General features: G+C 40.2%; 1 protein-coding gene across 3 annotated transcripts in view; it reads right to left on the minus strand.

Annotated features, from left to right (window-relative positions):
* Window positions 1-18,227, minus strand: part of MYRIP (myosin VIIA and Rab interacting protein) — a 209,652-nt gene extending 191,425 nt beyond the window's left edge. The window contains exons 1-2 of one of the 3 annotated variants that reach the window (XM_050312054.1): window positions 17,985-18,227; window positions 3,225-3,374 (exon numbers count right to left, since the gene is read on the minus strand). In XM_050312054.1, the coding sequence (XP_050168011.1) occupies window positions 3,225-3,334 (110 nt within the window). In that variant the 5' untranslated portion in view covers window positions 3,335-3,374; window positions 17,985-18,227. The remainder of the gene's footprint in view (window positions 1-3,224; window positions 3,375-17,984) is intronic. The other 2 variants (XM_050312037.1, XM_050312045.1) reach the window with 2 other exon arrangements.
* Window positions 18,228-18,584: the final 357 nt, after the last annotated feature.

An 18,584-nucleotide genomic window follows, 5' to 3' on the forward strand; every position in this document is an offset into this window, starting at 1 on the left:
TACTTCACTACCTTAAAAACATTTAATAGAAGTAAAGATAAGCTTCACTTTTCGTAGTATGTTACTTAACTGTTCAGCTGACACTAGCAAAGCAAAATTGAAGCCATCAACCACTCACAGTTCTCTTTACTTTCATTGTTCTCCTGATACATTGGAAATTTATCAGATTTTCCCTTAAGTAGTTCTTGAATCTTTAGACATAATTGTTACGATAGGAATAATCCAGAGAGAGATTCATGAAACAGCTACTTTAGTCTTTGTGGTGAAAAGCACCCAAAAATAAAACTATCTGTGAGATGAAGAATTATACAGAAGCCCTATTTTGAGAAAGTATCACATGCAAAAACCAGTTCCATTTAAGGACTAAAGCTGCTACCTCAAATTAATTACAAGAAAAAAAAAAAAAAAAACACAAAAACATACCTTCAGATATAGCCTAGTTTTGAATTTGTTAACAAAAGTCTAAAAGTCTAACATATAAAATGTATATGCCGATTTTTTTATCCCAGAAAAGATCACAAAGTTTTACAAAGCTTCACTTGTAAAGTGTAACTATACTTTAAAGCCTGCCAGTTGATAACTTTCTAAATACAAATGCAATAGAGCCAAGAACATCAAATCAGACACAAGATCTAATCCGTTTTCTTACAGGCTGAAAATCTAATCTATAGCAAGATCATAATAGTTCCTTATAAGATTATATTTTCAATCACATAATAAGACAAAAAGAAGTGTTGCTACATCCTTCCTTTAGCACTGTATTCTAGAAAAAAACCACCCAAAACAAACAAACAAAACCACAAAACCCAACCAAACAAAAAAACCCACAACCAAAAAAACCAACCAGACTAGCAGGATTTAAAACAAACCCACAAAGAAATAGCTTTTAAGTCAGAAGTAAGCTTATAACTTCACAGGTAGTTTTTAAAGTCATTAAACTACTTAAATACATATCTTAAATATCAACATCTACATTTCAAAAATTCTACTTTGCCAGTACAGCTCATTATTTGCAGCACTCCAATATACTTTAATACTTGCAAAAGGCATGAACTTTTCAAGAAGAAAAAAAGTACATAGTCATATGTAAGCTGAGTCTATGTGTTTCTTCTACTTCTCCAGTGGTTTAGCTCTCTTCTCACACCAGTTTTCTACTTGTGATCAATCATTCAATTATCAAGTCCAATGAAAAACTTTAGCAGTAAAATGGTATAACATAAGCACCAGCAAAAATCTATCCAGGCATGCCTTACATTTTTCCTCTTCCTCTTCCCACTATACTTATATAGAATAGGCAAGATGCCCCAGCGTTCCCTAATTGTGGTATGCTTGCTCCAGTAAGATACAAGTCACATTATAAAAAGCCAGAGAAAGCTCATGCACTCACCCTCCGAAAACTGCTTCTAGAATCTCTTGGCTTTGTTGTGAAAGATTACCAAAATAACCAGTACAATCCACGACACAACAAACAATCATTAAAAACCATAAAAGATCTTTGTGCCATCCTTATCCAGTCTTTCCTCCCTGCAGCAAGCTTTCACTACCAACCCAATCAAGAACTTGCACAGCATGCCAAAACTGAATTAGGTCTATGCTGCAAGCTGCCTTTATTGTTCCTAATGTTCCAAGCAGCTTTAGAAAACACTAACAGAGAACTGGCAGAGACAAGATTCCCTTAGTTTCAATTGTATATAAGACATATACCTAGTTTTGTGTTTATTTCAGTCATATTCCTGCTCCGTTGACTTCAGCTTGATGCTAAATGCCTGAGATATGAATAGCACGGTAAGAGAAGGTGCATTTGCCAACCATAGGTAGAGACTTCAGAGCATGCTAGGTAATAAACAATGATGTTTTCAAAGAATGTAATATAAAAATCAGACATAATAATTCAAGGAAATGCTGTTGAAACTACAAGAAAATATTGCATCTACCAATTCAGGTCTCTGTCCACAGTTCCCTTGTCACATACGGGTTCCTGAGTGTCCAAGGACTGGGACCAGTTTATCACCATGTGGGTATAACCAAGACTGTGTATTCTACACCCTCTATGTAATTTCTGATGGACTGTTAATAGTGGATCGTTTTCAGCAGCTGCCCAGGGCTCAACTGACACCTCAGGTTACAAGCTAGGTGTTAAAAAAACACTGCAAAACCGAATGTTCTTTTGTCTTCACACCAATGACTCAGCTGTGATAACTCCCCTCCGGGGAGGTATTAACACTTTCACACCAAGCCTGAGGGGTCATCACTGCTAATGGGCCACAAAGAACTGGTATAATAGGCAGCTGCAATGATCTAGACCATCAAAGATTTCAAAAATATCCCATGACTCACAGAGTTAAATCACCCATTGTGAAACTCTCTAGAAGTACTGGGCACTACCACCTGAACCTGAGTATATATAATCTTGGGGTTTTGAGACTTCAGGTACAACTCATCAAGTCCAGAAGAGGACCAGAACTTCGAAAGGACTGTGACTGCCTCTCTTGACAAGACAGCGACCATCGTCTGGATCAACAGGTTTCCTTTTGCTTTGCACCCAGTGGAGCCACGTGGTGCTCAGCACAGGGACTAACAGACACAATTCTGTTCTTGTCCCAGGGGTTATAAATCTGTCCTTGTGGGTTAAAACAAGGGGTTTTTCCTCCATATCATTGTATTTATTGTAATCTTTTAGGAAATTGTAACTTTGACTTGTAGTCTCTCTTGAGTTTTGGTTCATTTCTCCTGCTGGTTTACTTTTAAACCCGCACACTGGGTTGAGAAAGTTACCTTGCCAACAAATTCCATTTGTTTTCTTCTGGGTTGTTTCTGCTTGCAATCATTTTGTACACAGACTATTGAAAGCAAAATTAAAATTCAACAGACAGCTTATCCCCTTGATTACTTTGGGGAAAGAGATAGATTGAACTTCTTCACTTTCAGATGTTTGCATGTAGACAAAGTTTGCTCTTGATAATGTCAAACACTAGTTAGCCTCTACCCAGAAAATATACAGAGATGACTTAGAGATCGTTGCTGGGGTTTAGGCTAGGACAGACTAAACACAAAAATGAATTACTACTCAATAATTGAATTCAGGTGGAGGACACTGGATGTTTCTTGCTTGTGTGACAGGAATGACTATTAATGCATAGAACACCACAAAAAAAGCTGTCTTTTCCAGTTTCCTCCAAAACCAGTTTGTAATAATCCAAATAGACAAATGCTTTTATTCTTACCTCAGCCTTTCTTCTTCTTTCTTACGAAGGCTGAAATCTCGCTGAACCACCTGGAGTACATGCTCTGCTTCTTCATCAGTCAAGCCAGAAAGATCCAGTTTTCTCCCCATTATATACTGTGTCCTGGATATGAATGTCTATAAGGAATATCTGAAATCAGAAACAGAAAATAAAATAAAATAAATTGAAAGCATTGATATTTTTCACAAGAGTGTTGAGATCACAGGCACATCTTCCTAACAAAAAGAAAGCTGCTGCCACAAACATCAGAAAACAACTGAATCTTTCTGGTTGGAAAAGACGTTCTATGATCATCAAATCCAACCGTTAACGCAGCACTGCCAAATCCACCACCAAACCATATCTCTAAGCGCCACATCTGCACATCTTTGAAATACTCCAGGGATGGCAACTCAACCACTTCTTTAGGCAACCTGTTCCAATGCCTGACAAGCCTTTCAGTGAAGAAATTGCTCCTAATATCCAATCTAAACCTCCCCAGTACAACTTGAAGGATTCATTTCAGAATTATTTTTCAGGTTCCATCCACTGAAAGCAATCAGCCCCAACTTAAACATAAATGCAAAAGATAAACTATTTGGGATATTAAGAAATGTTGAGGGAAGATCTCAGTGTTGCTTGCAAAAAGACACATTTTTAACTAACTCAGGTGAAATCAGGTTTAGACATTTCTGAGGATTTTATGCCATGATTTTGCAAAATTGCTTGCAGTGTGACTGTGACTGTGTATAGACAGAGAACATACTCTCCTGTAACACTCAAAAATATTTTATGCTATCAGCTACAAAATCAGGAATTAAAGAACCATTAAAAAGAAGCAAGCATATGAATTTCAAATGCATTTTCTGAGTAGCTGGAAAGATTTAGATGCCACTATCACCACTGTATCATTATTTCCCATATTTGGGGGAGAAAAAGTGTAGTCAGTATTGTGTCTGAACTGAAGGTACTAGAAAGTTTAAATTAGAGCTTGGTCCATTTAATGTCACTGATGAAATTCGTTCTAATCTATTTTTTCATGACTTTTATTAATTTAAGTGAGTTCTAGTAAATTCAGCTCTCAGAATATTTTTGTAATTTGATTTATGTAATTATTTGGGCAATCATAAAGGTGTCCACCTCTACACTGTGTTATGGTTTCAGAAACTTCAGACAGTTTTTGCATCTCTGTTATGAGCTCCTAGCAATGTATATAATTATTATGAACATACTAAAATTCCTACACTATACAGAAGAGGCAAATATTATTGCCTCTTTATCCCTTATGAGTGTCAAGTGAATGAGGCTATGTAAAGCATATAAGCTGGTTCTGGCTCAAAAAAATCACCTCTAAGCAACACTGTTATAGCATACAATTAAGTGCTCCAAATACTATAGCAATCAGAAGCATTGGGGTAAAAAAATCAGCTTTATTTTCTAAACATAACAACCCATTTGCCACTCAGACAATGATGTGGGATGTGGTTGGTTGGGTTTTATTTGGGGTTTTTTGTTAGTTTGGTGTGGGGGTTTAAAACACAACCACATGAAGGGAGAGTACTGCTTATTTTTTCTATTTCGGTTAGGCTATCCACAAAATTTAGAATAAACTCTTCATTCAAGAAAACATTTCCACAAAACCAAACAGATGGGAGAGAAGCTTAGGTGAAACCAAGATGACAAGACCCCTCCAACAAGACTCATGCTCACAATACAGCTGAAAAAGAGGTCACGGTATTCTGGCTTGACTCTGGATCTACTAAGGAAGCCGAGAGTGAGTTAATAAAGGCTATAAAAATGTACTTCTAAACAAAATTTCCCTGATCTGTGTAGAAAAAAAAGTGCCACAGAAACAAAGCACTATATGTAGTCTTCACTGATCTTGCTTGCAAGACCAAGAACATACAGTAAAATTAAAGGTTGGCTAAAACGCAGCAAGGAACAACTGGCAAGATTTTTTTCCATGCCACACAAACACATAAATCTTCATGAAATTTTCACCAGAACGTTAAGATATTCCCCTTTCATCCACAGTCCTTGTACCAAAGCCTCACTGAGCACTGTCAAGCATAAAAACAGGTGAGGCAGGGCTTGCTGAGGTTACGCTTACGTGTTGCAGCTCAAAGACAGAACACGAAGTGCCCTGGCACACATCCTTCCCTTCAGGCTTTGGGACAGCTGCTGAGCTCTTCCCATGCAAAGCACTTGAGTACAAAGGCACCTCTGACTTTCTAAAAGGATGGAATAGCTTCACTACAGGAAAGCCACATTCGTAGGGAAGTAGGCAGGACTTTTCCAAGTAAATCCTTTCTTGCACACATGCACTTTAGGGGAAAACACAGAACGCATGCTAGAAGGAAATAAAACTTTTTTAAGCGATCGCTGGAGCCAGTAGAGACACCTTCGTGGTAGGACTACAGTTTTTGAGACACAGAACAATGAAGACACTGGGAGATCAAAGATGCAATTCCTGTTACCTTAAGCATCAAGTTAACAACTGTAATTAACATTGCCATAATAAGTTCTTCCTTCAGGTCTTCATCAAAATGTTTTTGGAAATGGTGTAAAAATCAATACTGTTTTTTTCACACATACAAACTGGTTCATCAGTAAAGAAAACTATCCCCTTGATACAGCTGCCATTGTTGATTGTGAGCATGTATTAGAAGAGGGAAATTTACATCTAAATTTGGAAGTAAGTGGGCAGCCCCACCACCTCTGATTTTTTGGGGTTGGCAAAGTATAATTTCAAGTATAGATACGCTTTAAAATCACAAGCAACTTTAACTTTTGATTTCATGTGGTCTATTTCCCTATATGACTCTCAGTCTGCATTCCAATATTACATTAATCTGCTAGAAACTAGTGCGTTTTTTCCCAGGTAATAATTTTTCATCACATTACTAAATCACCTCTGATCTGGGAGTATCACAGCAGTTTATAAATATTTATAAACAACTCTCAAGTGTCCTTTTTTGAGTAGATCCGGATTATGTATTTTGGAAATACACAATGGGAAATTCTCTAGAGGAAATGTTACACTTGGAAAAAAAAAAAAAAAAAGACAACAAAATAGCTTCTCAGCCTAAAATAACTTCTGGCCTCAATTAAAATAACTTACATGAGGCTGTTCAAATGTTTGCCTTCATGAGTAACTCTTTGTTAAATCTCAAACTGAATACAAAATCTAAGCTCTCACAGCATTTACAAGAACAGTATCATTCCCTAGAAAATGTTTTCTCACCAAATTAAAACACTGTAACAGAAAAGCCTAGTTTTACAAGACATGATTGGGTATTGTTTGAGTAACACTCTTGTCTTAATACTTCTTACAGTCTATTTTAAAATCTAATTAAAACTTCCGCATTGAAAACATTTCCTGAATTTAACCTTAAAACCAAAATCAACCCCCCAACAAAACCAAAAACAAGCAAATGAAAAGTTTTTCAACAACTTCGAGAAATGCTTCTGAATTTTAAAGTGGACAAGGGATCAACAGGAGAAATGAGGGTGAGTCGTGTATTTCCTCATCACTCATATGACAGCTAAGCTGTCTGGACTTGGAGTCTCAGCAGATGACTAGCATTACTGGGAGGGAGGGTAGAAAGCCCATAAACATTTGTGGGGTTTTTTTAATTTTTAAGTGTCAAGTAGTATTTAAAACAGATTCTCTGCTTGACAAAGAGCCACCTTATAAAGTTAATTATGCAAGTGGTCACACTGAGTACTGTACAAGACAGACTTCATGCTGTAGCAAAGAAATCAGCACAAGCGAGGCTGCACCTGGAGCGTTGTGTCCAGTTTGGGATTCCCCATTACAAGAAAGATTCTGACTCCAGTAAGTCCAGCTTAAGGCTACAATGATGGTTAAGGGACTGAAGCATCTTTCACAAGTGGTGATGCTGGGAGTACTAGGACCGCTCAGCCCAGAGAAGGCTCCAGGGGGCTAAACAGTATGTATCTGGAAGAGAGCCCCCCAATACACTGGAGCTGCAAACAAGAATATCCTACACTTCTTTCCATTTCTGAGCACATTTCACATTTTCAATCAAGATTTCACCTGTTTCCATAACATAGTATAATTTTTCTTTAAAATGTTGCTTATGTGCATTGATGAAATGTGATACCTGAGGAACCAAGACCACAAACTCCTTCAACATAGCTATTTGTTTTTGAAATATTTAACAGAGAATACCTTTCTCCCACAAGCTCTCAGCTTTGTAGTCACTAAACTTTTCATCACAGCTTTTCTACTCTGTTCTGCTACTCTCTAGGAAGAAAATTAAGAAGAAACATGCTAGCAATTATATCTTTGATTCTGTCACTTACAATCTCATCTTTACTTCCTTCAGTAGTCTGTCAGGACTCAATCTGTCTTGCCATTATTTGTAGAATTTTTTTAGTACCATACGAAATTCTTTGTATAGTCTTGCTGGTGAATGTTTTCCCCTTTGGAATCATAAAATAAGATGATCACCTTTCTAAGCCAAAAAAGGAAGACAAGCACTTTGTCCAACACACAGGCTCCTTTATCACACCTCATATTTTAAAACGTTTACTGAAAGTCCAAAAGAAGTGCCAGCACAAGGTCATTTTGGTAATTTTTTAAATGTAAACATCACAATATTTAGCATATAAATTACATAATGTTGCACACTTTATTTGATGACAAAAATAAGACCTGAATGCTTAAAGTGCTTTGATTTATGTAAACACACTTGAACAAAACAGGCTTAGCTAAAAAACATCTGAAGAACATTACTGTCCAAAGTAATTTCTACTACAGCTAGCAGAACATCATTAAATCTAAAATGAGGCATAACTAAAACTGACCACAAGTTTCTTAATCTTTTTTAAACTCCAAGAATGTCTAGAAGCTGCAGTAAACAAGACTTTTCACTGAAAAATACTTTTCACTGGAAGTGAACAAATGTCCCAAAATAACGATATACTCATCAGAAATACAAAGTCACCTCTTCAGTTGAAAAATTAGGTACAGCCCAACAGATTTCAACATGGGGACTTGTATCTGGTGTGTCACGTTTTAAATGAGATGTTAGAAAACAATTTCAAAGAGGATGTTATTCTTTGTAGCCACACTGATTTTAATTGAGTTTTACTGTATATATTTCCTGGTCTATAACCAAAGCAAAAAAAACTATCTTCCTTTCAGCCTTGCACTAATTTCTTTTGAGATTTGCAAGTAGCAAAGAAAACAATTTGCAAGTTCCTGGGCAAAGTTATATTTGTTTCACTGGGGGAGTGCAAGGGGTAAAGCAGCAGCTTTTAAAAAAACCTTGAAGTTCATTCAGTTCCTTCTGGGAGAAATGTTCCTTATTAATGAAAGTTATTACAATAATTGTATGTACTTTTGTCTAAAAGAGTGCTGGGACATACTATAATGGGGGAAATTGTAAACCTTAAAGATCAAAGTTTAGTATTGCATGGTTTTAAATTTCCATCTATTTAAGAAATACAAGTTTCACACTCTTCTTGCTTCTATACTTTAGGTTATTTTAAGTACTGAATATGAAATAGCAGAATGTCCAGGTGAAGCTGCAATAGAGATAATTTTCTTCTTTGTAGCTGGTACAGCACTGTGGGGTTAAACCATGACACAGAAGTAAAAAACCTCACTAAAGTCCCATTTTATTCAAGAAAGAATGGCACCTCTCATCTAAGGATGGCACTCTCCCAAAGGCAGAACACAGTATATAAAACTGTTTCTAAAAAAAATAGAAGCTATTTTATTTAAATAGCATAAAAAGAGAAAAAATACTTTTAGAAAAGACTAAAAATTACACTGTAGGACTTAATTTCTGTCATCTACCTTTGATGGATTGAAAAAAAGTCATATTAAAAAGAGAATCTGAATAATAAATCATTACTATTTTATACTTAGGTATCAGGCCTACAACTGATACACAAGTAAGAAACCCACTGGGAATACAAAATGTGATACAAAAGCCACATTGATTGACCAGAATAAACTTCTCACTGGTAAAACTGAACCAGAGTAAAGGCTTATCCAGAATTTGGCCCTACAGCCGCTAAAGATCACAGGTTATCTGCCATATAATATTAGCACATATTTCATTGCAATTGGATTTCTAGTTACTGTATATTCTCATTCTACTTCAGTCTCATCTTCCATTGTTTTGCTGAATTTAGGCAAATCATGTTCAGCTCTATTTTCTCTATTTAGGAGCAACTGTCTTATTGAAGAATGCGTAGTCAAGATGATGTGTCTGACAGTATTCTGACTGTGTGAGACTGTCTATCACTCTTCCAGAAATGAAGAAGACAGCTTGGAGAAAGAGACAAAATTGGAGCGGTAATGCGCTGACACACAATTGTATCTTGGATGATTTCCCTCTTTTCCATGTGCCTTCAATCTAAAGCATAAAATGCAGCTCAGTACTGTAATGGACTGTCAACCAAACCCAAGGTGAAGCATCACAGGTCAGGAAGAAAGTTAGCATGTGCACTTAGGGAATGCAACTGATCCCAAAGAGCCCAACGCAATCAGAAATTTGCACATCCGTAAGCAAGGGCTTCCCTTTGGATGCCCAACTTGCAAAGCGGGGCTTGAAGCTTAATGCTCTGTACCCAGACTCCCTGCACAGAGAAAACAGCAGCCACTGAACAGAGTTACGTCCCTTCTTCCACCTTCCTGTCAAAACTCAAACCAGAATGCACCTGGCAAATCAGTTCTCACACTGCACTTTCTAAGCTTGAGGCAGCATGAAGAGAATACTAAACAAAAAGCTCATTTGTATTCCCCCCTCTCTCCTCAGCATTAGTTCAAGAGGAAGGACTGCAAAAATAAATTCACCCACCTGTGTTGTATTACACATGCCACAACCTTCTCCTGAGACATCTGTCAGTCCCAGCATTTCGCAATCAATGGTCCTCAAATGAACCACACAGAGTGAAGGCACATGAAAGAAACAGTGAATCCTTCTTTGTTCCTTCAAAGAATTGATGGGTTTCTATCTCATCTTAAAAGGCAGGCAGAGAAGTGAGCACTCGCTTTACCAGTGGAAATACATGTAAATACCAGTCTAATACATGCACTCAGAAAAAGACTCAGGTTCAATGCCATGGGTAGCCTGGGAAGGCTCAAATACTTATCTCCCTCCTTGTGGAAGAGTATATAAAAGAACACAACTCAGGATATTAACTTGTTCATCAATGACTGGGATAAAGGGGCAGATGGATCCTCAGCAAGTTCACTGACAAGACAAATCTGGAGGAGTGGTCATACCCCAGAGTGATGTGCAGCCCTAAAGAAGGACCTCAACAGGTTGGAGAGATGGGCAGAGAAGAAATGTCTGAAGTACAACAAAGGCAAATACAGGGTCCTGCACCTGGCACATAATAATAACCCCTTGCACCAGTACAGGCTGAGGGCTCACCTGCTGGAAAGCAGCTCTGCAGAGAAGGACCTGGAGGTCCTGGTGTAAAACAAGATGTCCATGAGCCAGCAGTGTGCCTTTGTGGCAAAGAAGGACAATGGCATCCTGGGGTGAATTAGGAAGACTGAGGCCAGCAGGTCGAGGAAGGTGATCCTGCCTCTCTACTCAGCCCTCGTGAGGCCACATCTCTAGCTCCTCAGTACAAGAGAGACATAGAGTACCTGGGATCGGTCCAATGCAGGGCTAAAGATGATTAGGGGACTGGAGTATCTCTTTTATGAGGATAGACTGAAAGAGTTAGCCCTGTTCAGACTCAAGAAGACAAGACTGAGAGGGGATGTTATCAATGTCTGTAAGTATCTGAAGGGAAGGTGTTAAGAGGATGATCTAGGCTCTTCTTGATGGTACCAAACAACAGGATGAGAGGAAACAGGCAGAAACTGGTGCACAGGAAATTCCACCTGTATATGAGGAAGAACTTCTTCAATGTGCAGGTGACCACGCCCTGGAAAAGGCTGCCCAGACAGGTTGTGGAGTCTCCCTCACTGGAGATGCTGAAGAAACATTTCTGTGCAACGTGCTCTAAGATGACCCTGTAGGAGTATCCTACAGACAAAACTGAACAAAACAACCAAGAAAATATAGGTCCATTAAGTTAAGTTTTTCAACTTTAAGATGCCAAAGCATCACTATTGGGTAAAGCAGTGGTAAGACTTCTCATCCGAATTATTCATACCTTTAATCTGGAGAAGAAAACATCAAGAGGGAAGGTGACACTTTTGTAAAAGCTTAAACAGCTCTGGAAGCACTAAACATTTTACATCTGCATTTAATTTTGCACTTCAATAATACATGCTAAAGGGTTATGATAAATTAAGAATCTCAAAGTTTGAAAGCCATATTGTGATTAATCCATGCAAGCCACAAAAGTACACATTAAAGTGTGGATTGCTTGACTGCTGCAAAACATCCATAATATAAATCCAACCAATATGCAAACACACCACAGGCACACTTAAAATATTCTACACAATAAAATGTATTTTTTCCCCACAACACATGTTGCACTAATTGATATCCTGCGTCCCTCTGAAGAAATATCACTCATGAGCATATCCTAAAGTTTGATCCAAGAATCAATCTTTGACTGAGAGAATATTCCTGCAGGACTAGAATAAAGACAAAAATTCTATTTTTAGAGGTAAGAAAATGCTTCCAACAGCAGTTGCCACAATGAGGCAGTATTCTCTTGTGCTGCCTGATGTGGAAACACATTTAAGACAGTAAATCACTGTTAATTCAAACCACTGACAGGAATCCCCGCTGCAAATTACGGAATTTTACAGATTAGCAAATAAATGAACAAAACAAACCCCAAGAATAATTTCATAAACTGTGCCTTCCACATTCACTGTGACACCTACAAAGTGTTTCTAACCCTGATTTACACTTGAAGCATGAATCATAAGAGGTACAACAATAAAGAGTGATATCTGTAGAGCCACATGTCCCGTTTCACTGAGACTTAGTGATGAGCTATAGTATGTTGACACACAATTTATGCCCCATGCACTGAAAAAGGGTTTCAGTAGCAGGTCATCTTTGATTTGTTTAGACAACCATTTGTCAAGTGACAATAAGCAAGAATAAAGTAGAGTCAGAGCTGTATGAAAAACCAAACTAGGAGCTAGATTAGTCTGCCAGGTGGGGGAGTTAATAGATTCCTTTGTTGACAATGGAACCTACTCCACACTGTGCTTAGAAGAGACTCTGCTTTGGATCTGGGTTTGACTAAGTTTTTTATATTGACACTACACAACATGGAGATAACCTGAGCCCAGACCAACAAACACAAACCTGAAGTTCTGGATCCCAAGCTTATACAAACAAAGAATGTTTATATTCAAGCATAAGACCCTGTCAGGCCTTTTCTTCAAAGGTCAACTTCACTGTCAGGTTTTGACTGCTGGTTCACTTATATTTGAATCCAAACTGGAGCAGTCTCACAGGTCCTTTAGTTTAAACTACAGAACCAAAGCAATTCATCCTCTTACAGGTTGGTTGAGGGAATCATCCAGCCAGTACGGACAGCTTTTTGAGTCCCACATAACCTGTTATTTGAACAGCATAATCAAGTTAAGCCACCAACTTTAAGAACTAACACTTAATCACACGTGCACCTTAAGACCACGGTATTTCCACTGATTTGCCTCTTTTTGACCTGTGAGACTACCCTGAAGCAGGAATATGAAGCCTCATCATTAAACACTAGAAAAGGAGTGTGAGAGGTAGAATAATCAGGTTTATCCTCCTCTAGAGATGAACTGGTTTCTTCTCATTTGGGACTCAACCCACAGCATTTGTGCTTACAGTGATTAACACATGAACAACTTTTGGCACTGCCTTTTAGATCAAGATCAGCTGAGATCGTGAAAAACAACATCACCAAAATATACCCTTTTGAATCCTCCCCAAAGTTCTTTCAATTGTTTTTAAAACCTGATGTTGCTCCAATTCACGCACTATGGTTTAACTTAGATCCAAGTCACGGTCTGTCAAACAAATGTCAAAGCACTTATGACAGCTAGATGCAAGAATTTTGCGATAACTTCCAGAAAGGTACACCAAGCATTCCTGGGGATGATCTCCGAGGAGCAGAAGGATCAGTGCTTTAAAGGGGGAAAAAAAGAGAAATCAATCTCTTGCAAGATAAACAATGGTTAGAAAAATAGGTATGCTCTGCAACTGGAGATATTTCAGGTCAGCATTAGCTGCATCTCAGTCAACAGCATTTAAATCGTACACTGAACATCCATGCCACAGCAACTAATGAGAGCGGCACAAACCAGCACTTTCCCTTTTGGATTACCATGGGACACAAAATCCTGTTCACACAGCTCCAAAGGGACAGAAGAAAACCTCATTGAAACCCATTTCAGTATCAGGAGCAATGCCCAATAAGCAAAGAAGTTCTTGTGTTATTTTCAGAAGAGACAAAATTCACCACAAGAGCAGAAAAGAAAGTTTATTCCATTAGTTACAAATATATTTTGCTTTTCTTTCTTTCAAGAAAGAAAACAACAGATTATGTACTACCTTCCTCCAAGAACAGAAAGTTGGTTTCCTACAGCAAAGCCACATGCTATTCTGCATGGAGACAGGAGGAGGGTGCTGGGGAAGGGCTTGTTCTGTTATCGAAAACCTGCAAAAATTGCAGGCTATTGCCTGACTTCAAGACTCATTAAAGCCAGCAAGAATGTTATGAACTTTAACAGCTTTTGAATGAGGCTCTACACTTCAGATTGCTATCACAAGAGACTACATCTCATTTTCTACAGTAAATTACCTCAGCACCCTTTAAACAGACTTAATCCAGAAACTATGGGTGCATTAAGTCACTAATCCATTTATTCTTCTCCATCAATAAACAGCATATGTTGCTGTCCAGGAGAGCCCAGAAGGAGATTCTTGAAACTGCTGCACAGCAGAACTTGAGCTTGGGTCTTCAGCAGAAGGAAAGGCAAGAGCTCCCTTCCTGCCTGTTAGCCAGCACCAGCAAAACTCAAGAAGACTGCTTAATTGACTACTGTGCGTCAATTTGAGACAATACCACTGAAAGTGTCTCATCTTCAAGACTAATCTCACAGTAGTTAGCTCCACTTTAATGGGTGATGTTTTATTTGGAAGTATACTTTTTTGAAGAATGTAAAATTCATTTCCTTTGATAAGGAAATTAATAAGGTTTATATCTTAATAAATAAGGTTTATATCTTAAAACAACCAGTAGATAGTAATAACTCCAATAATCTGAATACCACTCCTCAACATTTGTTTTTCATTTTATGATCATCAGTTGATCAAAAGGTAAATGAAGCATATAGGTAATAAAAAGTAACAAGAGATCTTGTTTCCTTCACCTAGCTCAGGGACTAATGGGTCAGTAAAAAGAAAATGAAAGACGAGGGGTTTTCTTAGTATAACATTCATAAAAAAAAAAATATTGCTTTGCTGTTAAAATTTAATGCATATTGGCCTGGAAATTTGTCACGTTCCTATTCCCAGAACAGTATCTGTAAGATCTAAAAATCTGTCATTATTCCAATAATGCTGATATTAACTTTTGACCAGTCAAAAGTTAATACATATACCCTCTTCATCTAGGACATATAGACCCTCTAGGGTCTACTGTGAGATTAGTCTTGAAGATGAGACACTTTCAGTGGTATTGTCTCAAATTGACGCACAGTAGTCAATTAAGCAGTCTTCTTGAGTTTTGCTGGTGCTGGCTAACAGGCAGGAAGGGAGCTCTTGCCTTTCCTTCTGCTGAAGACCCAAGCTCAAGTTCTGCTGTGCAGCAGTTTCAAGAATCTCCTTCTGGGCTCTCCTGGACAGCAACATATGCTGTTTATTGATGGAGAAGAATAAATGGATTAGTGACTTAATGCACCCATAGTTTCTGGATTATAGATTATACCCTCTTCATCTAGGATATATATACCCTCTAGGGGTATATATATACCATCTAGGATATATATACCCTCTTCATCTAGGATAAAGCTTCCAGGTGATTCACTAAACTGCTTTCCATTATGGTGTGTTTTATTAATTAATTTTCAGGACACTGAATGTCAAATATGACATTTACTGTCAAATATGACATTTACTGAAAATGAAGTTTTAAAAAAATGCAGCATGGCATTTTTCTATAAGATTATTAAAAAATAAAAAAGGATAACATGTTTCAGTTGAAAGTTAAATAGCATGCCCATCTTGCCTAGAAGGCACAATCACTAGGCTTCCATACAAACAACAGATCTTACTAGTGTGCCAAGTTTCTCTTGGGTTTATGTAAAATTACATAAAGTTTGGATATAGGCACCTTTGATCAATCTCACAGAGATACACAAAACTAGACTATGGCTTGAAATCTTACCAAATTACACTATATTTAGACCTGCTGGAAAATTCCCTGGTTATATCATAGATAAAGGCCAAGTTTCTTTGGTAATTTAAGCAACGGTATTGCATGCTTCACTTCACACTGAAATATAGCAGTCATCTTCCTCTTCCCTTAAGCCCAAAAATCTTCTTTTGAAAGTAAGCTGCTATAAACCTCTTGATATAAGAAACTCAGGGTTGGTTTATTCTCTGGCTGTCAGTGGTTCACAGGTAAGCCAGAGGCCTTTATTATCTCTAAGAATCTATCTAGAAAATAACCTACCTGGATCCAAAACGGAAGATGAATTAAAGCATTCCACAGGAAGGCAGCATTAGTCCACTCAAATTAATGGGTTGTCTCAAAGAGAAAAGCTGCCCCTACTGTTTTCATGGAACCGTATTCAACTTGTTTCTGTCAACTTGTCCAGCTTTCCATGGGCAAGTTACAGTGGTTTATATTGCCAAACAGCAGTTCCCAGTCTTATAACAATAGGGTATGTTAATGTTGGCAGCTATACAAAGGAGTCACATTTTCATACAGTTGTACTGTTTATGAACAATAGTGCATTTGGTATATACAGCTTTTCTTCAGTATCACCCATGCATACTTGGTGATTTTTTTTCTTAAGTACAAGCCCTTCATGTGTTCTGTTTACTCTAAGTATGAAGTGAAAAAGGTGAGTTCCTACTGTATTCATACAGTTGGGTACCACCCTATGTAGTGCACTCAGCTGTATTCATCAGGTTAGTGTAGAAGCAAGAAACCAGCTCAGGAAAATAAATGGAAGTTTTAGATTAGTTTTCTTGATCCTGTTTTTTTCTTGATTCAGCACTGGTTCAGATGAAGAAAAAAAAAAAGGAGAATATTGTGTCGTTTGAATCAGTAGCAGGTCCAGGAGGCAAATCCTGTCTCAGGGTGCAGTGCTCTAAGTATCTCTTGCCCCAGTAGGGGCTACTGGGGTGGAACTGACTTCTGTGAGTTCTCCCTACAGGCAATTAACGTATCACAGCTGCTGAAAACGCTGCTCCCTTGTTTCTAACTGCTCAATGCATTGTACTAAGTAAACTGACAAACTCCACAGGAAGGCTGCAGAATCGCCATGCACATTTTTAGACACTTGGGCATAACGCATCAGTAAATACGTTCAGATACAATCCAGTACCTGAGTAATGATGGGTAAGGCAGTAGCCTGAGGGTCTACATACAGGATACATCACCTTCTGCTTTTTACACAGCTCTGTTTGCTTTCTAAAGGTTGAATTAAGCGTCAAATACTACAGTGTGACATTTAACTGCAGGGACTGAGTCAGTGGTCTCAATGCAGTTCATGGGGAACAGCTATCACCATTAATAAGAAAATATAAAAACCTTTCCAGCTTAATGACAGGTCCCTCAAAATCATAAAAAAAGTCTGGTAATGTGAGAACTAGACTAATTGTCCCTCTGTTCTCTCTCTCCAGCCTTCCAGAAAAGGGTTATCAGAGGATCAAGCAAAAGCCTTTATTGCCAAAGTCCTTGCTGTGCCTATTCTAAGAAACTCCAGTCTCCATAGCAAGACAGCTACCCACATTTTCAGAAATGCAGGAAATAGTAAAATGGTAGGTATAATGCAAAAACAATCATTTGTCAAAAAAAGATTACTAGATACGGTTAATGTGCCTGCAAACATGCCTGAGGAGGGCTGCACATGCACTATAAGGCATTTTGCAATCTAATTTGGTTATGCTTGCCTGAAACATAACACAAATCCCAGCACAACACAGGCTCCTACTTAATTAGATTCCCTAAGAAAAGTCAGTCCGAGCCATATGGTATTTTCCTCAGCAGTTACGATAAACTGACCTTGATACTAGAAAAACGCACACTGCTTCTGTCTGAGGCATAAATTACAAGCGCAGAGTGGCGGGATGCTCCCGAGGAACGGGGGCAGCGCCAGTGCCACGCTGAAATCCTCCCCGAGCTCGCGGGGAAGTTGATCAAGAGTGAAACACTCCAACGATAACGACGATGATGATGCACTGCAGTGACAGCGCTCGAACAGCCACGCGGTCAGCAGAACGCCGCGAACATCTGTCCGGTAATTAAAAGCAAGCCTAATGCCGCGCTGCAGCGGAGGAGCGGCCCGCCTCGCCCCCGAACGCCGCGGAGGGCGGCGGCCCCCGGGCCACCAGCGGGACCCGGCCCCGCTGATGACCCCTCACCAGCGGGGCGGGGGGATCCCCCAAGGGCCGAGCGCCGCCCGCCCCCCGACAGGGCTCTGCGGCCCCGCCGCTACGGCCCTGCCGCAGGCCAACCCACGGCGCCGCGGGGTCGCGGCGAGTGAACCCTAGCCCAGCCCCAGCTCCGGCCCCAGCCCCAGCCTCAGCCCCGGCCCGCGGCGGCCGCGCCCCCGGCCGTACTCACCCTCGGCCAAGTGCGAGGGCTGCACCGCAATGGCAGGAGGACAGCGAGTGCCCCGCGCTCGGGGCACGGGCAGAGCCAGCGGCGGCGGCTGCGCCCCGTCACTCATGCACGGCGGGGTCTGCGGCCGCCACCTGCGCGGAGCCGCCGGGCACAGGTGCCCCGCTCCCGCCCGCACCGCCTGGCACAAGGCGAGAGCCCGCAGCCGCCGTCTCCTCCTCCTCCCACTGCCGCCGCCGCTGCCGCCGCCTCCAGCCCTCCCCGCTCCGCCGGACGCGCCACCAAGTGCTGCTGCTGCTGCGGTGCCGGCGGCAGCAGCTCCCGCCGCGCACCGGCACCTGCCCGGGCGCTGCCGCCAATCGGCGGGAAGGGGACGGGCGGAGGGCGGGAGGCGGTGTGCCCGGCAAGCGGGGTGTTGTGGGGGGGGAGGTGCGCGCACCTCCTGGTTCCCAGCGCACATCCCTAAAGCTGCGCCCCCGAGAGGCAGCACCGCGCTCCCGGGGCCGCTCGTCGCTGTCGCACCCCTGGCCAGGGGGAGACACCAAAGCCCCAGCTGGCCCCGCAAAGCAGGGAGAGGCACAGGTGCTGCTAGGCGGTGCCTGT

The sequence above is a fragment of the Myiozetetes cayanensis genome, unplaced genomic scaffold (assembly GCF_022539395.1).
Source record: "Myiozetetes cayanensis isolate MyiCay16 unplaced genomic scaffold, myiCay2020 scf1, whole genome shotgun sequence".
Taxonomy (NCBI): domain Eukaryota; kingdom Metazoa; phylum Chordata; class Aves; order Passeriformes; family Tyrannidae; genus Myiozetetes; species Myiozetetes cayanensis.